A 22,657-nucleotide genomic window follows, 5' to 3' on the forward strand; every position below is an offset into this window, starting at 1 on the left:
GGGCCAATGCACCTGGCAGCTCTCCCCCAGTGCATTCAAAGCATTCAGACGGCCATGGCAAATATCCAAAATTATTCTGAAACACCTATTCTATCCCCATCCAGCCCCCAGACAAATCTTCTTTCCCCAGTCCCTGTATCCTCTTATTACTCCTTCACGTTAGACAAAAATTCCTATTCTAATATCTATGCTAGATAGATCTCAGGCTGTAATTCTATTTGTCACATCCTCCTTTTTAAAAAAAGTAAAATAACCAATATATTTTAGAACTTTGACTATCAAGAAGGAACTAAATCTGACCTAAAAAATAATAATGCAAATTTTACTTTTAGAAAATCTGCCTTTTAACAGGAAATTCTAGAAGACAGTGAAAACTTACACCTAAAATGGACATACAGTAATGCAGATACATGCCTGCCATATACATAAAGGAGGTTACAGTATTCTGACAAGGAAAGGCTCTTAAGTCCCGCCTTGCAGAGTTAAATCAGAGATGCTAACTGGCTGGCAAATCAGAATATGAAATTCTAGAGATCCTTTATAATATTCTCATTTTCTTTCAAATCACAGGCTTATTGCTGGAACTTGAACAGAGACCTAGCATCATAGTGATTTTAGGAGAAACCATTAGAGTCATACTATTGACCTTCTAGAGCCGGAAGTGTAACTCACTAGAAAAGTGCTTGCCTCGTATGTGCAAGGCCCTGAGTTTGATCCCCAGCACCACAGGGGGCAAAAAAAGACTAAGAAACTAAGAATGAAAGATCTTAAATGACATCTAAGATGTAGAATTTGCTGGTGGAAGAACAAAGAAAAGCCCCCAAATCCCAAGACTTTAAGTCTAGTTTTCTCCCCAGAAGGAGCAAGCTAAAATACTTAAATTTACTCCTACGGTAATATATTGGCTGAAATAACCTGAAATAGCCAATGGGCACTCAAGTCACACACACACACACACACACACACACACACTCACTTGCACTGAGTTGGGAGAACTTACTCATGTAGAAGAGGTCTGGCCACTGTGTCCCCTCGGCTATGAGCATAGTAGAAGAGAGTGTACAGATAAGGCAATAAAGTATAGCGAATGTTAAGGTAGTGCCTGGACGAATTCATCAGCAAGGAGTCAGCTCCAAAGGAGGCAGGATCCTGGTCCTAGGAGGAAATAAAGGTTTGCTAGGGTGAGCTGTCTACAGAAAGAATTTCCTTCTTGAATGGCTGAGGCTTAGATTGCAAGCTTTGCCTCTGAGCAGTACAGCTGGGCAAACAGTGACCATTTCAACAAGTTGTCTATTGCAATTTGCAACTCATCTCCCTCATTCAGCCTAGAATTGCTCTGTTGAAAATATTTTCCCATTTTCTTCTCATTACAAAACAAGTAACATACATAAAGTGTACAGTTCTTTGATAGAAAATGCTCACAGGGGGAGCCTCTCACTGGTGGATTAGAGAAGGTAACTTTCCTGGTCACTCCCTGGTGTGAAGCCAAGAATCTAGACACACTGCTTCTTAGCAAGGTGAGAGAGGGGAGCTTTTCTGGGAATTAACTCTGGATATTCCAAGCAGATCAGGGAATCAGGTGAATGGATAAAACAAAATAAAGAAATCCCAGCACTGCTGCTGCTGCCAGCAGTGGCACCAACAGGTGTTATCTCCCCTGCACTAAAATAGTGGGGTGATATATCAATTAAAGGAACCCTCAATTTTAGGAGGCCTGAGGTATGTATGGATATGAACAGACCAGAGATCAAAAATATTCCACCACTAACCTGAAAGATGTCTTGCACAACAATATAGTGTGGAGGAGGAAAAAAGAAACTCTGTCTTTCCCAGCTATCAGGGAAATCAGAGGAAGGAACCATTTTGCAGCTCCAGCATGGGGGCATGGCACCAGGGGATCTGAATCCTGACAACTGTGCCTAACCCAAAAAATAGGTTTGGCAAACCCACAAAACATGGCATAGTGTGTGTCTAAGAAACCAGAAGAAAATCAAAAGTGGAGTGGGGTTTATATAGAAAAAACTGGTTGAGAAAAACACACCTGGCTTCCCCTCTCCCCTTCCAGAATGGTAGCTTATAAAGATCAGACACTTGAAAGTTCAGCTGGGAAAGTCATGCCCTGCTGACAATCCTAAAGGGCGGAGAGGAATTGATTCAGTTCAAAGACTGAAACCAAGAGTCCTAAAAAAATAGATTTCATTAGTGTCTGAGGAAGAACTGGCCCCTCCACCAAAAGAGTGAAACCCAGGGGTTTTTCCTAGGGCATAGTCTCCCAGCCAGCCCAGCAACTGCCAGATCAGTTTAAATTTTAACTGATTTAAAATCTCCAGACCAATCCAAGGCTTACTAAGCCTAAACCCTGCCCCCAGGAGTCCTACATAAAGAATCTCCCATCACATTCCAGCAACCCCACCTAACATACCTGAGAAGAATATTTGAAATTCAAAAAAAAAAAATTTTCCTAACTTTTCAACAAGATCCTCTTCTTTATTTTAGTGTATTTTTTAATTTTTTTTTCTACTCACTGTTCAATTTTTACCTGAACGGTTCCTGAACACTTATACATATCCATACCCATTTATTGATTTGTTTTGTTTTGTATTTGTTTCTCATTCCTAAATTTTTTAAGGTATTTATTTCTCTTTGATCAATGTTTTAAGGACTAAGATGTTTGATTAGAATATGTCAGTTTTGTACGATCTTACTCTTAATTTTATTTTTACTTTTATTATTTATTTTTCAATTTTTATTCTATAATTTTTTTGTCTCACTTAACTGTTTCCCTAGAATCTTTCTCTCCTTTCCTCTACTAACAGCCAACATTTCTTGATCTATCACTCATCCTGTTTTCTAATTCTATTTTCTCTCTTCTTCCCACACAAACATCACATCCTACATTACTTCTTTTCTATCCCTGTTCATAACTTAAAATTATAAATCCATATATAAACTTACTGTTTTTACTGTGGGTAAAATAGCTGATCATATCATCTCTATTTATTGTGATAACTAACATAGAAGATGCCAAAGCAGGAACTATTTGGTTTGATGTTGTAAACTATTTCCATTGGTTGTTGTTATTATCCATCTCCCCCTAATCTATGAGGTTCTGGAAAACTTCAGAGTCCCTAGAAGTCCACTGGGTAGAATCTATACTGTCTCAAACCATATTGTCAAATATGTAGACAAACCAATATAATTCAATAACAGAATCTACCAGCACCACAGTGGAAGAAATGACAGAGAAAGAGTTTAGAATATTCATTGGCCAGGTAAAAGACTATGTAAGGTAGAAAGTGCAAGAAGCAAAAGATCACTTCAATAAAGAAATAGAGATTTTAGAAAAGCAGAAATCTTCAAAATGAAGGAATCAATAAACCAAACTAAAAATTTATTGGAAGTTGGAAGACATCACCAAAACAACAGATCAATTGGAAGACAGAGTTTCAGGCAATGAAAACAAAATATATATTCTAGAACATAAAGTTTACCATGAAGAAAAGATGTTAAGAAACCATGAACAAAACTTCCAAGAAATACGGGATAACATAAAAAGGCCAAACTTAAGATTTATTGGGCTAGAAGAAGACTCAGAGATACTATCCAAAGAAATGCATAATATTTTCAATGAAATAATATATGAAAATTTCCCAAACCCTTAAGAAAAAAAAATGGAAAATCAAACACAGGAGGCATATAGGACCCCAAATAATCAAATTTACAACAGACCCACACCAAAGCACATTACTGTGAAAATGCCCAACATACAGAATAAGGACAGAATTTTAAAGGGTGCCACAACAGATTACTTTTAGAAGGAAACCAATCCAGATCTCAGCTATTTCTCAACCCAAACCTTAAAGCTAGGAGGCCATGGAATAACATACACCAAGCTCTGCAAGAAAATGGATGCCAACCAAGAATCCTATACCCTGAAAAATAAAGATTTAGATTTTTTGATAAAATAGAAACCTTCCATGATAAATGAAAGATAAAAGAATTCACAACTAGAAAGCCTGCACTACAGAACATTCTCAGCAAAATATTTCATGAAGAAGAAATGAAAAATAAGAGTGAAAGGCAGCAAAGGGAAGAGCTACACTAAAGGAATAGTCAATCAAAGGAAAAACTAATTCAAACTTAAAACCAGAAATAAACCAAAATGACAAAGAATAAAAATCATTTCTCAATTTACTGAATGTAAATGGCCTAAACTCATCAATCAAAAGACATATATACTGGCATACTGGATTAAAAAAAACAAGACCCAAAAATATACTGACTCCAACAGACTCACCTCATAGGAAAAGACAACCACAGACTGGAAGCAAAAGAATTGAAAAAAAAATTTATCAGTCACATAGATCTCATAAACAAATAGGGATTTCTATCCATCAGATAAAGTAGATTTCAAGTCAAAATTAATCAGAAGGGATCAAGAAGGCCATTTCATACTGTACAAGGAAACTATACTTCAACAAGATATAACAATCTTAAATATATATGTACCAAACAGTGGAACATCTGTTCCACTGTCAAAAAAAAAAAAAAAAACCTTCACAAGTTCAAGAATCAAATGGACCACAACACAATAATACTGGGTGACTTTAACACACGTGTCTCACTACTCAACAGATCTTCCAAACAAAACCTAAATAAAGAAAGTATGAACTAAAAATAAAAAGTCACCAAATAATAACCTAATTTTACATCTCAAAAATTAGGTTATTATATATGGAAAAATAAGAACAAATCAACACCAAAAAGCAGTAGAAGACAGGAAATTGGAACTGAAATTAAATAAATTGGAACAAAAAAATTTAAAAATCAACAAAACAAAAAGTTGGTTTGTTAAAAAAAAATAAAGCAAATTGACAAAACCTTAACCAAGCTAACAAAAATAAAGAGAAAGAAATCTCAAATTACTAAAATTTGTGATGAAAAAGGAAATATCAGAGACACCACTGAAATACAAATAATGATCAGAAACTAATCTGAAAATCTATACTCCAATAAATAAAAAATATGAAGACATTAACAAATTTCTAGAAATATATGACTTACCCAAATTGAATCATGATAGAGAAAATTGAAACAGAACAATTTTAGGAAATGAAATTGAAGACCCCATCAAAAGCCTACCAACAAAGAAAAGCCCATGACCAGATGGCTTCTCAGCCAAGTTCTACCAGATCTTCAAAGAAGAACTTACACCAATTCTCTTCAAATATTTCCATGAAATAGAAAAAGAGGGAAACTTTACAAACTCTTTCTTTGAAGCTAGTGTCACCCTGATACCAAAATCAGACAAGGAAAGAAAACTTGAGACCAATATCCCTCATAAACATAGATGTAAAATTTCTTAATCAAATCCTGACAAATTTCATACAAAAACATGTTAAAAAGATAGCGCAACAAAATCAAATGGGGTTCATTCCAGGGATGCAAATTTGGTTCAACATATGGAAATCAATAAACATAATTCATCACATCAGTAAACTTAAAGACAAGAAACATACAATTATCTCAATAAATGCAGAAAGGGAATTTGACAAAATTCAGCATCCTCTCAAGTTCAAAACACAAGAAAAACTAGGGATAGTAGGAACATACCTTAACATTATAAAAGCTGTATATGCAAAATCCATGGCCAACATTATTCTATAAGGATAAAAATTGAAAGAATTCTTTCTAAAAACTGGAACAAGACAAGGATGTCCTCTTTCACCATTTCTATTCAATAAAGTCCTTGAAACTCTAGCCAGAGCAATTAGGTAAAAGAAAGAAATTAAAGGTATACAAATAGGAAAAAAAAAAGAGGTTGAACCATTCCTATTCACCAAAAACATAATTCTATATTTAGAAGGCTCAAAACACTCCACCATAAAACTTTTAGAACTCATAAATGAATTCAGCAAAGTAGCAGGACATAAAATTAATGCCCATAAATTGATTACATTTCCATACATCAGTGATGAATCAACTGAAAGAGAAATTAGGAAAACTATCCCATTCACAAGAGTCTCAAAAAAATTAAATACTTGGGAATCAATCTAACAAAAGCTGTGAAAGACCTCTACAATGAAAACTACAGAACACTAAGGAAACTGAAGAAGACCTTAGAAAATGGAAAGATCTCTCATGGTCTTGGATAGGCAAAATGAATATTGTCAAGATAGCCATACTACCGAAAGCACTATAAGGATTTAATGCAATTCCTATTATGGTTTCAATGACATTCTTCACAGAAATAGAAAAAGCAGTCTTGAAATTCACTTGGAAAAATAAGAGGCCCAGAATAGCCAAAACAATCCTTAGCGAGAAAAGCAAAGCAGGAGGTATCACAATACCAGACCTTAAATTATACTACAGAGCTATAGTAACAAAAACGGCACGGTATTGGCACCAAAACAGACATGAAGACCAATGGTACAGAAGACACAGAGACAAACCCACATAAATATAGTTATCTTATACTAGACAGAGGTGCCATAAACATACACTGGAAAAAGGATAGCTTCTTCAACAAATAGTGCTAGGAAAACTGGGAATTCATACATAACAAAATGAAATTAGAACCCTATCTCTCACCCTGTACAAAACTCAACTCAAAGTGGATCAAGGACCTAGGCATTAGATGAGAGGCCCTGAGCCTACTAGAAGAAAAAGCAGGCCCAAATCTCCATCATGTCAGCTTAGTAACTGAATTCCTCAACAAGATTCCTAAAGCACAAGAAGTAAAATCAAGAATCAATAAATGGATGGTATCAAACTAAAAATTCTTCACAGCAATGGAAACAATCAAGAAAATGAATAGAGAGCCTATAGAATGGAGAAAAATCTTTGCCAACTCCACCTCAGATGCTGCATTAATCTCCAGGATATACAAGAACTCAAACAAACTTAACACCAAAAAAATCAAAGAACCCAATAAATAAATGGGCAAAAGAACTGAACAGACACTTCACAGAAAAAGAAATACAACTGGTCAACAAATAAATGAAAAAATATTCAATATCACTAGCAATTAGAGAAATGCAAATTAAAACTACACTGAGATTTTATCTCACTCCATTCAGAATGGCAATTATCAAGACTACAAGTAACAATAAATGTTTAGAAAAGGGTGGGACTGCAAATTGGTGCAAACACTATGGAAACCATTTGCTTACATGTCTCATTTTATAAAATTATAAACTCTTTGAGAAGGTTCTTTCTTTACTGTATTTTTGCTTCTCTCCACACTCATCATGCATACTTAGCACAGCACCTTTAACACAACAGAGGTTCCTCATAAAATAGAATGGAATAGAATCACCATTTGACCCAGTTATTAAAGGACTTAAATTCAGCATGTTATAGTGAAGCAGCCACATCAATATTTATAATATCTCAATTCACAACACCTAAACTATGGAGCCAACATAGGCACCCTTCAACAAATGAATGGATAAAGAAAATGTGGTATATATACACAAAGAATATCACTCAGCCATAAAGAGAAATGAAATTGTGAAACTTGAGACGATCATACTAAGCAAAATAAGTCAATCCCCGAAAACCAAAGGCCAAATGTTCTCTCTGATATGCAGATATTAACTCAAAATAAAGGGTGGGGGTCTGGGAAGAATAGAAGTACTTTGGATTAGACAAAAAGGAATAAAGGGAAGGGAGAGGAAATGGGAACAGGAAAGACAGTAGAATGCATTGGACGTAACTTTCCTGTCTTTATATATGAATACACAACCAGTGTAACTACACATCATGTACAACCACAATAGTGGGATCCTAATTGGAACAAGTTATACTTATTCTATGTATGTATAATATGTCAAAATACACTCTACTGTCATGTATATCTAGAAAGAACAAATTAAAAAATAAAAAAAATAAGAGCAGCAGTAAATAAGAGAGGCTGTGATAGTAGGGACATTATAAGGGACAGCACAGGTTCTGATTAATTGCAAATGTTGGTACAAATTAGCCTAAGTATCAGGTAAGAAGTTAATTCAGCAGGCTCCTTGTCAAGGATATGGACAGATCCACTCAATGTATGCCAATTTTATTTCAATCATACTTCTTGCAAGCCTCACCTTGTATTCTCGGCCATTGTGATTTCTGGAAAATGGATAAAATGCTCCCAGCTGCATCCACCGCCTGCAGAGCTCCTCAGGGGCATCCAATGCAAAGCCACATATGTCTGCACCCACCTGTAAAGACACAGTCAGCATGGAGACCTCACTTCCAGGGACCCTGCTACCAGGACCTCCCAACTGAACTAGGTTAAGACTTCCACTCAGCAGCCTGATGTAGTGTGGTCAGAACTGACTCACACTGGCTAACATAGACACAGTTACCTAAGCTTTCTACGCCTCAGTTTCCCTGTTTTATTAAAGTGGGTACAACAGCTTTTTGATAAATTGTAACTAGTAAACCTCTAAAATTATTATTCTACCACACTATTAAGACTTTTCTAAAGTCTTATTATGATCATGATTGTTATGATCACAAATTCAAAAATCTTCAGGAGCTTCTTGTTTCTCATCCTATTAGCTTGTCAAAGCCTAATTCAAATCTGCCCTTTCCAGCGTAATCTCCCATTCCAATTCTACACAACAATCCTTATAGTCACATCAAATACTCTCCCTTATACTGTTTTTTCCAGGATTTAGTTCTCAATCTCTCTGAAGCTTCTCCCATCATTAGTCACTTTTCAAGGTTAAACTCAAGCACCATCTTTTCTGTGAAGTTTCTTTTGACTTTCTCCTCTGACTCCATCACAATCTTATCAGTGTTAATAAATCTTTCTCAGGATCCCTCATCACATGTAACCATTTGGTTGGTCATAACCATTTGCTTAATTGTATCATTTTATAAAATTATAAACTCTTTGAGAAGGTTCTTTCTTTACTGTATTTATGCTTCTCTCCACACTCATCATGCATACTTAGCACAGCACCTTTAACATAACAGAAGCTCAATAAATATGTTGAATTTAAATAAAAAATGCCAAAGCCTCTCAAGTGCTGCCAATGTTATATGTTGCTGAGAACTCCAGCATGTTCAGTTTGTGACACTGATCATCCGTAGACTGAAGGATCGGTGTACTTTTCTGAGTGTATGTTATACTTAAATAGAAAAAAAAATGGCCCAGGAGATATCAAGCTTTCTCTCCCTAACTTCATAAATCAGTAGAGGGAAGGAAGTCCTGGTTTTAGAGCCATGTTGATGAATCACATGCACACAAGACATTAAATCCCTGGGCCACAGCAGGCAGGGAAGGGAGGTTTATGGTTTCAAAACTTTCTAGAATGGGGTTTTCTAGAGATTGAGATTCATAAAAGAGCTTGAGACAGAGACTCACCATTGGAATACCAAAAAGGTTGAACTCAAGCATGCCAGGGATGGACCACTGAAGGTCATTCCAGGTGGCTGCATTGTCTCCTAACCAATGTGCTGCAAACTTGCCAGATCCCGCAAAGGTAGAACGGGTTATAATGAGGCTTCTCTTATTAGGGAACACAGTCTTGACAGCTCTAGAAAGAGAGAGAGATTTGAGGTATCACTGTGATCTTTATTTGTCCCAGCCCAGGGGATACAGCAACATAACAAGGATATTTAAAGCAAATACCCCATTATTCTCATCTCATTCTCACCTAATAGGGCTAGAGTGGCCTTGGGGAACAGTCTGTACCATTAAGTATGTTCATATTTTGTTATATTTCATTTTGAGGTATTTGAGGACATCATTAACCCCCATAATTTACAAGAATTTTAAAACCAAGTTTGAAAAACCTAGAAACTAAAGGGATATAATTTTTCTAGAAAAAATGGTAAATTTAATTTTATATAGATGTATAATACTAATATTTCATATCATTGAGACTTCAGACATACACAAAAATGGACTTAGAAATAGTCTTTTGGAAGTTAAACTTCTTTTGAGAAGAAGGATTGTAGTAGTAGTTCTGTAATAATAAAAAATATTTAAATTATATATGCCTGTGTGTACTTTTATAACTAAATACAAGTACAAATTTTCCATATTTTTAAATTAGAAATCTACGTGTGTCCATGTAATTTAAAAGTTTTGTGAGACTAATGAATATGATTTGGGTCTGTTTTCCTTCTGTTACTGTTATAGCAAGTCAAATAAAGTTTCAATACTTTTCTTCATACAACATAAAAGTAAACAGAACACAGAAGGATGCTGAACCAAATCTAAAATCCCAAAGCACATTGATATACAAGTTAGCTAGGGCTTTGGAATTGTAAAAAAAAAAAAGAGCCTAAGTTTTGCTTTTGCCATGTATCAGCTGTTTGATCTTGAGTTCTTGCTTTCTTTTCTTCTAATATTCCATTCACTCAACTGTTCTTTCATTTTATATATTCCACAATTATTTGTCTGATTCCTTCTTCCCCATGTGTTAGGCAGTTTCTTCATTCATTCAATAATGATATTTATTTATTTATCATGTGGCCTTTTAACAAATACTACACATGAGTCGCCCAGCATGTAGAAGACTCATAATCTGATCATGTGTGACTTTATCACAATAATGGTCTCACTCTGCTGTGGCGATCGCCATGGAGTAGCCATACAGGTTGTGGACATCGTACTGCTTGCCCCAGTGCTGTACTGCATCCATGCAGAGACTTTTGGAGAAGAGATACCCATCCAGGACTCCTGAATCAAAAGTGTGATCAGTCAGTGAGAACCACAGATGCACATTCCTACTCCTTGACTGTCATACAACCTGTAAAGGCAGCTCCCCAGGGCAGGATTTTATTGTGCTCACCCTTTAAACAATGATACTGCTTTCTCACTATCAGAAAGCTATCCCCCTGAGGTAGTTATTTTGATATATAAATAAATTTTGCAGACCCATCCGTATACGTCCACTCACCTAGGCTCTCAATTGATCAGAGGCAGGCACAAGAAACTAGAAATCTGTCAGACTGGAGGTTTAATTGGAAATTTTTAAACCAAGTTAAATGGTACAAAAATAGAATTAATGGATCAAACTAATCAATTAATTTCTGATTAGTTTCTGACTCTTCTTTACCTTGACCATATATTATAAAAATTATTTCCAATCTTGCTTTCAGAATCTATTCTCTTTTTTAAAATAATTTTTATTTTTAAAAGTAAATTGTACATTACAGGAAAAATAAAAACACAAGCAAAGAACAAAGTCATCCAGTCACAAGAAGCTTAGTTGGACATGTCCCTCTAGGTTGTATGCATATACATGTATCTATTCTCTACTCTCACTGCATCATTTTAGTTCAGATCCAGTTACCTTTGCATCTTGACTATTGCAATATTTTCCTAATGATTTATGTGCTTTTGGTCTATCTACCATCTAATTTATACTGCATATTAGTACCAGATTAGTACTTCTAAAACCATTTGACTATCATACTTTCCTCTAACTAAGAGATAAATAGCTTCTATCACCAAAAGAATGAAGTATAAACTCTGGCTTCCCATCCAAACCCCTAGACATTTGATTCTGATCTACTCACCCTAACTTCCTAATTTTGCACCTTACTGAAATCATCAAAAGGTGGTACAATACGGGTAATGTCATTCCTTTCTCAATAAAGATTCAATGTGTTCTTGAGTCTATGCTTTCTTCAAACCATAACCAATGCAGTGATGCCAATGCTACACCCTGAGAGATAGTGCTGCTCAAAGCTCAATTAAGCTCAGGAGCAACACATTCACTGATAAAACCTCCCTTGGACCAAGTCTACTTGTCTCTCTCTGGTAAGCCCTAGAATTTGGGGTGCACAACTTGAGATTGACATATGCTAACCACCGATCTCTGGCTTCTATGCCATATTCTGTCTGGCCCTTCCCCTAGAAATGGTTTGGACTATAGCTAGACAGATTAGTTGCCCTTTTTGAATTTATTCCTCTTTAGGAAAGCATAGAGTGTTTTCATTTGCTTCCCCAGTCTTCTTGAACTTAATATTTTATCCCACATTTTCTTTCCCTGTGTACAAACTCCCTTGCCAGGTTGTTCGGACCCTTCCTTATGAATTTAAATTATTAAATAAGCATTTCCATTTTAATCAGGCTGACCACAAAGACTCACTTGGAGTGAAGGGGGGATAATTGAGGTTGTTTGTGGAACATCCTGAAACTGAACCATCAACAAAGTTGGAGACTTCATTCATATCCTTCAAGACAAAGAACAAAAACTATTAAGAGAAGCAATATTTTCCATAACAGTATATTGATGGTGACTTTTTTAAAGAATCAAAGAACTTATTCTAGATATTTCCTTTTTAAAGGGGGTATTTATGTACATGGAATTAAATAGCTGTTTCTATATTCTCTAGCCACTACAGACTTCATAGAGAAGTTTCTTAGTATCCCTTTTAAATGATATATGTTATATTTACTCAAAGTGAACAATTCTCAAATATACTAGGTAAAAATTTTTAATTTACATTATGTCATATGTATATCAACTTACACCCTCTATATATCCAAATATAACCATGTACTTTATGACAATGTTAGGGGTATATGACCTATTTTAACATCAGCTAATTTGTTTCCTTATTAAGGAAAGCTAGATTCAAAAAAATTCCTGAGGTCCCTCCCAATATAACTATGAATAAACAAAAATATAAATACATACACATATATAACAGATACATATATAGAGAGAGGGACATTATGTGCATGTGCCAAAGCTGTAAAAATTAAAGATCTGGAAAGATTATACTAAATTTTTTTATGGTAGTTGTCTTTGGTGACTATCACTGTATAGGTTTTTTGCTTTCATCTTTTTGGTTGCCTGTACTATTTGAATTTCCTACAGTTCTTTAATAAATAGAAAAATTTTCAACTCTAGAGCTCTTTAATTTTTTTTTTTTTTTTTTGGAGCGGGGGGAGCGATAACCAGGGATTGAACCCAGAGGTGTTTAACCACTGAGCCATATTCCCAGCCCTTTTTAAAATATTTTATTTAGAGACATGGTCTTGCTAAGTTGCTCTAGGAAGAACTCTTCAAATTTTGCTGAACATTGGTTGGGTTGTATTGTTGTCATTTGACATTATACTACATATTTCTCCTTACCAAGGCCTCAAGACACTTTGGCTATGGTCGCTTTGCCCAACATGTCCAAATGCAAGAGCCTAAAGCAGGCAATTGAACAAATTCATGAATTTTATGATAATTTTAGTGGTATGTGACCAATAGGCTGATTTTAATATCAGCCTATTTATTTGTAAAAGGAGAGCTAGATTCAAAACAATTCCTGCTTAGAATTTTGATTCTAAGCAACATGTTTTGGTAAGATTATTTTAACCATAAAATAAGGGATACTAGGAATTATTGTCATACTTGTTTTCTATTACTCCTCTTTTCCCTATGCCCCATGACTAAAAGATGTAGACATAGATTCAACTACCTGAATATTCATCACCTAAGAATTAAAGTGTTAAAAACTCACAATCCAGATTCCATCAAACTCCACTTCACTGTGGAAAAGCTCAAATTCCTTTGCCCACCAAACAGCACAGTTGGGATTGGTGTAATCAGGAAACACAGTTTTACCAGGCCATACCTGCAAGAGAAAAAAGGGAAACACTGATAACAACAAGTAAATGAGTATAGAATAAAATAAAGAGCTTTACTTAGAAATTCCTAATATGATCATTGAGATGGAGGTGCCCAGACACAGGCTAGTTCAGTTAGGAAGATGAACAACTCAGAATATTGAGAATAAATGCCAGGGCCCCATTGAATTGCCACAAAATTTTGTTTTTTAAAAATGGTTAAGTCCGTAATGAGTGAATCCATTGGAAAAGGGTATTGTTTAACTTGCTGATCTTCAACTATGGTTCAGCCTTCCCTATAACTTTCTCTGCTCTCAATTCTAAGAAGAGTAAATTGGGAAGTGTTCACTATAAATTTCAACTGACAGTTTATGTACTCTAATATCATTTACTTTTCTCTCGTCCTTCCCTGTCCCGTTTTTCTCAGACACTATACTCTGAAAGGGTCCTCAGAGGTATTAGAAGTGAACTGGTAAATCATGCCTTTGTGGGAAACAAGTGCAAATAAAATTTCGAGAAAAAAGCAGTCAAACTTATCAAATACTACAAAGAAATTGAGTAAGAAAGCATGAAACATTTCCATTGGATTTACCACACAGAAGGTAACTAGTGCCATTTTCCAGAGCAGTGTCAATGACATGATAGAGGAAGAAGGAGACTGTGGTCAGCATTGAGAAGAGCTGAGGTGTGGAAGTGGACACTCAGTGCGTGAGCTACTGTTTAGTGGGGCCAGGCTAGGGAAGGCATGTAAGAACTAGGTTGGCTGGGAGATATTGGGGAACGAAAGGGCAAAGGAAAGTTTTTCCTCAGAATCTACAAGTTATCTTCAAATATACAAAACAACCCCCGCCCCAACACACACACACTGCCATAGCCCTCTTCCAGCCCCAGCTTCCCCATTAAGTTACCTCCCCAATGAGTGGATTCACTCCATCTGAACTATTCACCCATATCTTCATAGCAGAGCCCCTGTCATATGGGCCATAGGGATGGCTCTGGGAAGAGTTGTTGGAGATGGCTGGATCCTAAAGGGAAAAACACAGTGGAGAAACTAACTTTAAACTGAAGGCACTGAAAGGAGACTTGGAGTTGGGGACCAAGAGGAGAGTGAGTTGTAATGATCAGAATGAGTAAATCCCTGATTTCAGAGGGGAAAAAAAGGCTGTATATACCACAATGATAACAAATTTCTGTCCGTTATTGTGTAACTCCTTAACAAACGCAGGGAAGCCGTTAAAATCCACTGGGTCATACGTGAAGTCCCTCCTCTCATCCATATAATCAATATCGCCATGTTGAACATCCTGAAAGAATACAAAGTACACAATTCAGTACCTGAGCATTTCCCTGTTCAAATGGGTCATTCAAATTAAATAAATGTGTTATTTAAGATAAATGCCAACTCTGTGCTGGGCTCTAAACAGTCTTAATTAGTCCCTGGCATCTAAGTGCTTTTTTTTCCCCAGAGCAATTTCAAAAATGAATGACCCATTATTTCCCTAAGGCTTGACCCCACTTCTACAATCAACTTAAAGGCATCATTTATGACACATACTGAGGCTATCAAAGTAAATTTTACCCTGACCTCAAAATAAAAAGAGGAAGGAACTGTCTCTTCTTTCACTTCTCTCTCATTTTATCACACTACCAATTATGTATTACTTCTCTTCTACTTTAAGTCTTTGGTGTCATTCTTTTCTAATTCACCTGTGTGAAAATAGTGGATCCAGAATGACATTTACTCTTGCTCTAAGACACAGTTGTTTTCTCCAAGGGAGTAGTATGGGGCAGAAGAAAATTTTTCCAGAAACTTTTTGGGCTTTTCCCTTTGCATCTCTTCTGAAACCTCTTTCCCCATTCAAAGCATACAAATATTTTATTACATATATATACTGTATCTTTCTGCCCATTTAAAATGGGCAGAACTTGAAACATATATTTAACTCAGTTAATAGCTTTCAATTCCGTGTCTCCATGCTCCCTTTGACATCTCACTTCACTATGCACTAGTAAGAGTCCAATACTGCCGTTCCCTAGCATCCTTAGAAGGAAATGACTATATATACATAAGAAGAAGGACATCAAAAGTAGAGAGCCATTATAAGGGTAAAGACTTGAGCTTGAAAGTCAGTTTCTCTGGTTGTCTGATATTAAATGGGGCTTATAATCTTAAATAGCATTCTCTTTTTATAATTAAATTCTTTTATTTATATATGACAGTGGAATGCATTACAATTCTTATTACACATATAGAGCACAATTTTTCATATCTCTGGTTGTATACAAAGTATATTCACACCAATTCATGTCTTCATACTTGTACTTTGGATAATAATGTCCATCACATTCCACCATCATTTCTAATCCCATGCCACGGCCCTTCCATTCCAACCCCTCTTCCCTATCTAGAGTTTGTCTATTCATCCCATGCTCCCTCTTCCTACCCCACTATGAATCAGCCTCTTTATATCAGAGAAAACATTTGACAGTTGGTTTTTTGGGATTAGCTAATTTCACTTAGCATTATCTTCTCTAATTCCATCCATTTTCCTGCAAATGCCATGATTTTACTCTCTTTTATTGCTGAGTAATATTCCATTATGTATATATGCCACATTTTTTTATCCATTCATGTATTGAAGGGCATCTAGGTTGGTTCCACTGTTAGCTATTGTGAATCGTGCTGCTATAAACATTGATGTGGCTGTGTCCCTGTAGTATGCTGTTTTTAAGTCCTTTGGGTATATACCAAGGAAAGGGATAGCTTGGTTAAAAGATTTCCAAGAAATCGCCATACTGCTTTCCATATTGGCTGCACCAATTTGTAGTCCCACCAGCAGTGTATGAGTGTACCTTTTTTCACACATCCTCGCCAACACTTATTTTTGTTTTTCTTCAAAATAGCTGCCATTCTGACTGTAGTGAGATGAAATCTTAGAGTGGTTTTGATTTGCATTTGAGTTCTTTATATATCCTAGATATCATTGCTCTATCTGATGCATGAGAGGTAAACATTTCTTCTCAGCAAAAGAAACAATCTCTGAGGTGAATAGAGAACCTATATCTTGGGAGCAAATATTTACCGCTCACACATGAGATAGAGCACCAATATCCAGGGTATACAAAGAACTTAAATACCATTCTAACAATAAGATGAGATTTTTGAGACAACTAAAGATGGCACTGAGAATTGTACCTGCCAAAAGAATTTAATACATGGTAGCTCTCATTATTTCAGCAATTGTTCTTATGATCCTTTGCTTCAGTTCTTCCTATACACTTCTCTGTTATTCCTCCCTGAATCTTTATCCCCTCATGCAGAAAGTTGCTAAGGGATGAAGAATAAGGAGTAGTGGGGGCTGTGGCCAAAATGGAGAGTGGGTTCATCCACCCAAATGTCTGGAAGCACTCTCATCTTCAGTTTTCACCTATTGGTCATAGGCCTTTATATATATATATATATATTTATTTATTTATTTTTAAGTGGTATCAGGGATCAAACCCAGTGCCTCATGCATGCCAGGCAAGCACCCTACCACTGAGCCACGACCTGGCCCAGTCATAGGCTTTTTGAATCTCAACTCTTTCAAGCATTTTCTTTTATATTTTATATTTATGGACTTTTTTAGACTCAATTTAAAACTATCTCTTGAAGCTCTGCTTCAAATACAAAATGACCACATTACATGGAAGGGCAAATTCTGCTTACTGCCAACTCAATAGCAGTCAGAATACGAATGCAGAAACAGATGGAGCAGAAACCCATCATATTTAATTATGTAGTGTCAGTTGTGTCTTGATCTGGCTATGTGGTCTCGGTCAAGCTATTCCCACCCCCAGCTTAGCCTCAGTTTCTTATCTATGAAAAAAAGATGCTAATCTAGATAACTCAGGGCTGCATCCAGGATATCTTCCCTTTTGTCTAAATCTTTGGGGTCTGAAATTACTACCCTTCTTCAATTTTTCCTTAAAATATATATGTAAAGCATATTAATCAGCAAGGCATGGGGGATGATGAATCTGCATCATTCATTACCTGACCATAGAGATAAGAATCAAGCTTATACCAGAATCTTAGAGAAACTTCTGAAGACACAATATCATTCTTATGGTCAGTCCCTGCCATGAAACTTTTGAATCAAAACAGTCCAAGCAAGAACATATCTATGGTTAAAAAAAAAAATCTATACTGAGAAGTATTAAAATATTATAACCCAAGATAAAGAGAGAATTAATTTAAGAACTAAAATTAAAACACATCATGTAAGCTGTAGTCAGTGCATATGTATAGAAAATTTTTCTGATAAAACTCCTAACCCATAATGGTAGTCTCTAAGTACTCCTCCCACTCAAAAAAACAAAAACAAAAACAAAACAAAACAAAACAAAAAAACTAGGTCTCCTTGAAAAACTGGTTGTCCAACAAAAAGTCTAGTATTCTAAATATATAATAATCTTTTTATTACAAAAAAAGCCCTAAAACTTCAGGGAGAGAAAGTATGAAGAGCTGTTCTTATTCATTCCTCCAGGGAATTTCTTGATTTTTGGAGAATCACTTAAAACCTCACTTACATAAGGGAGTTGTGCTGCCCGGTTTCTGTTCCAGACTTCTTTCATGTTTTCTAGGGTTCCATACTCATACCTGCTGAGGTGGAATCCAAGTGCCCAGTATGAAGGTAGAGCTGGCCGTCCAATAAGCTGAATGAAATATGAAAGATGTAGGTTAGCAATATTCTTACGTATTAAAATTTTGTCAGAGCATTGGTTTGTTCTTTTGTTTCCTGAGACATGGTCACACTACATTGCTCGGGTTAGCCCTGAACTCTTGGTTTCAAGCAATTCTCCTGCTTGAGCCTCCTGAGTATCTAGGACTACAGGTGAGTGACCACCTGACTCTAGGCATTAGTTCTGAGGCACAAAACATACCCAATTTTCCAATGCACTGATTTCATTTCTGTCAGCATATTAGTCTATTTTTCTACCCCCTTTAAAAATCATTAAGGGACAGGCCATGTTTTGGGCATCTTTATATTTTCTCCTTTTTATAACCTAAAAATTATATAATCCAAATTAGCATATAAACTTTAAAGTCTCAAATTTGTTCTTTAATGAAATCTGCTTTTTGTTATTACAAATTCATGATAGTAGATTTCTATGGTCACACTTGCATATTAAATTTACTTTTCTTGAATACTTGCAATGTAGGCTTCCTGTCACAGTCACAGCATCATAAGTTTACCTCTAGATATTCTTGAACAACTTGCTCTGGTGTGTTTCCCAGGAACACATAGAAGTCAAGAATGCCCCCAATGGTACGGTAAGTGATTGCTGGGGCAGGCTGGAGGGTGACCTCTAAAATGATTAGAAAAGAAGAAATAAAAATTAGAATTTGTTCAAAATTTAGACATGAGTATCACTAAGGATCTCAATTTTACTATAGTGATCTTAATGCCTCACATTTTGCAAACAAAGGGCCATACTCTTTTTCTGAAAGTCCACCTCCACATGGCATGGGAGTCAAAGCTTTTGTTCCCTGACAGACTTTAATAAGAGGTGACTTAGTGTCTTACCTCCTTGTGCTAAGACCCAGGCTCTGATGAAAAAGTAACCAGGTCTTGGTCAAGCTATTCCCCTCTAGCTTAGCCTCAGTTTCTTATCTATGAAAAAAAGGATGCTAATCTAGATAACTCAGGGCTGCATCCAGGATATCTTCCCTTTTGTCTAAATCTTTGGGGTCTGAAATTACTACCCTTCTTCAATTTTTCCTTAAAATATATATATAAAGCATATTAATCAGCAAGGCATGGGGGATGATGAATCTACATCATTCATTACCTGACCATAGAGAATAAGCCATTGGAGCATAATAATTATTTGGGACTGAAGGTATTTGCTACTGAGATTCCTGATCTGCCTAAAAGCATCACCTCCAAAAGAACTTAATTGTCATAAATTCCCTTCCTAGGAGCAGCTCTAATTTTCTTTGAAACAATAAGCACCAATAGACATTGTCATAAAACAATTACATCTCCCATTGATTTCCCCCAAGGGCCTATTTGTCTTTCAAACAGTCACTCACTTCTGAATAAATATCTTTTTTCCCTTCCCTTACAAGTTGGTAGATAAGCACCAAGATCTAAACATCCTTTTCAGTTACTCATCACTAAGCACTCCTATATGCAAGCACTTGTAAATAAACTGCCTCTTCCTTGGTGATCTGTCTCAGCAGAATTAAATCTGGGAATTAAAATCTAAGAATTAAATCTAAGAGGGTAGAAGGAAAATTTCCCCTTTCTGAATTTCACAACCACATGTTATCCTAACCCATATTCCATCTTTATGGTAAGAATATAACCCAGATAGACATACTGAGGTACTAACTTCAGTGAATCTCATATCAAACAAGATTCAAGCTGAAAAAAGTCAGATTACATCATAAATTCAAAATCCTTTTAAGCACCTATCACCATTCTTAGAAATCTGCTTTTTTGCCTTGGTTTCTATGTAGGGACAAAAGACCTCAAGCTCTACTGACATACTCTGGTTGCAGGAATAACACAGGCAGAATACCTAGGATCTTGTGGCTTCGCTAAGTCTGACTTGGTTTGTTTTCTGATTCCTTCAACTACCTAAAACTGCAGAGTCCTTGTGTTCTTTCAACCTATTCTTAGGCTATCAGGTTTTCTAGAATCATTTTACATCACTTAGAGTGCTTCTCAAACAAACTGTGGTGAAGGATAAGATATTTTTTGAAAATTTAATTTTCACTTCACTGCAAACTGATACTTCTGTAAAAGAACATGAAAATGAATTATTATGCAAAAAGCTCATTCATGCACTTGGATGCTACAGCAGTACTTCCTATTATTTTCTTTACTGATCTTACTGTAGGATCTGAAACAGCTTGTGAGCAATCTACAGACCACACTTTGAGTAGCATTAATATAATCCAATGGTCTTCAATTAAGAAGAGGGTAGAGATCAATATCCTATGTCCATCTTCAACCCTGGGAGATATTGATACCTCTCCTCTTACCCTTCAGTGATTCTACTGGAGCTGCCACTGGAGTCTACTAAATGTAAATTTAAAGAGGAAGAAGAACCAATTTTTAGAAATTGTCTCAAAGTAAAATTATAAGGAAGTAACCCTTAGCTATCTCAACTCTATAACAGAACCCTTAGCTATCTTAACTCTATAACAGAAAATAATCCACTGGAGGCAACCAGATTCAGGGAAGTGAGAAGCTAGGAGAATAATCCCTTATACATGGCTACTATGTGGTCAATAGGTCAATGAGATAAAGACAGAACAACTAGAGAACATAAGGCCCTAAGCAATAGCTCAATAACTCTTAAAGGGACCCATTCCTTTTATCATAGTGCTGTAAGAAAAGGACTTAAAAACTGTTCTTCTGTATGTTTGCTTTTTCATGACTATCCCTTTAGTCCTTTACCCATGGCATTGCTGTTCATCAGAAACACCCCAAAGGATAATCCACTAGCATCTTCAAGGCACAGGAAAAATGTCTGAGCACCATACAAGTTATTTCCATCCTGCAGAAAGAGAATTAAAATCCAAAATTTACTACCAAGTAGTCTAAACATCACATTGCTGGATTAGCTTAGAAAAATCAGTCCTAATCATGTGAGGACACTCATGGCTAATGAAGATGCAAATAAATTCTAAAATATAGGATCTCTATTTGGTTGATGTTTATCAGGTGAACTAGTTTTCTTATGCAATGAGCCAACTATGAGCACTCATTTAATAAGTATGTGCTGGTTGTGATTACCTGTTAGGTGAAAGAATTCTGAAGCTATCATTCCAAACAACTCTCCTTTCAAAGAAGCTTACCTTGACCTGACTTAACCTCATCTGCAAAAGTCCTACAAGTCTTTATATGAATCAGCAACTAGATGGAGCTCTAATCTAGACTAGTTTTCTAGATTCCAGAAGAGGAGGTATCAAGCCAGACTCCCTAGGGAAACCCTAGGATGGAAGTAGACATTTCTATACTTTTTAATTTCGCCAGATGGTTGCCATGTGTAGTCAGTTATAAGAATCATTGCTCTAGAACAGTGTTTCTTAAAGTTTGGTGGACATATGACTTACACAGGCACCTTAATTACGAAGGGATTCTAATTCACTAGATGGCGGGAGGGACTGAGAGCCCATATCTCTCACGTGGTGCTGCCTGTGCTTCACTCTTTGAGTGGCAAAGATCTAAGGCTCCATAATAAGTGATCATCACCAGCTGTCCTGACGCCACTCTTTTCTGCTTTTGTGATGGGTATTTGGTAGCCATGAGCATGGATTTTAGGTGAAACATAGTACAGACTAGATTCTTTATCTATTAAGTGCAAATTGTTTTACTTTGGCTATTGAACTGGCTTCTCTGAATCTCATTTTTGTCTGTTAAATAAGTAAATTATTGTTATTTTTCTGAATTATTTTGATATATATATAAATAATATATAAAATAACTGCTTAATAAATTATTGCTGGGATCTCCTTTCATCCAGGCTTCTTAGTTCATACCCTAACAAAGTTCTGTTTACTCAGCCAAGTCCTGAACCATAGAGTATTTCTAAGATGAGAAAACAATGCTGCTTCAAGTTTTAACAATCAAAAAAAACAAACAAATGAAAATAAAATTTAAAAATAGTAGCAACAATTAATGATTTGACCCCTATGCCAATTATTCTTTTCACAAAAAAATAATTGATACATTGCTTTGGCTGGGACTTTATCCTACTTTTCTGACAAGGGTGGTAAGTCAGTGATTTTTTAAAGGTCAGCCTAAAATTAGGCACATCATAATCAACTATTATTCAGACTACAGCTTTTAATGACATTTTGTCCCCAACTGGTTAATTCAAAGGGAAAAATATAATGTAAAGTAGTTGGCAGTTACTGAGCACTTCCTCTGGGACAGACATTCTTCTAGATACTTTATATGTTTTGATTCATTTAATCCTCATGACAACCCTATGAGATAAATACATTACCTTCATTTTATAGATGAGGAACTGAAGACACAGAGAAATATATAACTTGCCCAGAACCACATAATAGTA

At 35.9% G+C, this 22,657-nt stretch overlaps 1 protein-coding gene across 2 annotated transcripts in view; it reads right to left on the bottom strand.

The window, feature by feature from the left end:
• Mgam (maltase-glucoamylase) overlaps nt 1-22,657 on the bottom strand; it is a 151,870-nt gene that overhangs the window by 103,887 nt on the left and 25,326 nt on the right. For both annotated transcript variants that reach the window (XM_048786802.1, XM_048786803.1), the window contains exons 8-18: nt 21,034-21,133; nt 18,819-18,931; nt 18,152-18,277; nt 14,752-14,883; nt 14,488-14,604; nt 13,474-13,587; nt 12,105-12,189; nt 10,570-10,687; nt 9,365-9,536; nt 8,094-8,210; nt 1,001-1,155 (exon numbers count right to left, since the gene is read on the bottom strand). In XM_048786802.1, the coding sequence (XP_048642759.1) occupies nt 1,001-1,155; nt 8,094-8,210; nt 9,365-9,536; nt 10,570-10,687; nt 12,105-12,189; nt 13,474-13,587; nt 14,488-14,604; nt 14,752-14,883; nt 18,152-18,277; nt 18,819-18,931; nt 21,034-21,133 (1,349 nt within the window). The remainder of the gene's footprint in view (nt 1-1,000; nt 1,156-8,093; nt 8,211-9,364; nt 9,537-10,569; nt 10,688-12,104; nt 12,190-13,473; nt 13,588-14,487; nt 14,605-14,751; nt 14,884-18,151; nt 18,278-18,818; nt 18,932-21,033; nt 21,134-22,657) is intronic.

Source organism: Marmota marmota, unplaced genomic scaffold (genome assembly GCF_001458135.2).
Source record: "Marmota marmota marmota unplaced genomic scaffold, marMar, whole genome shotgun sequence".
NCBI classification, from domain to species: Eukaryota; Metazoa; Chordata; class Mammalia; order Rodentia; family Sciuridae; genus Marmota; species Marmota marmota.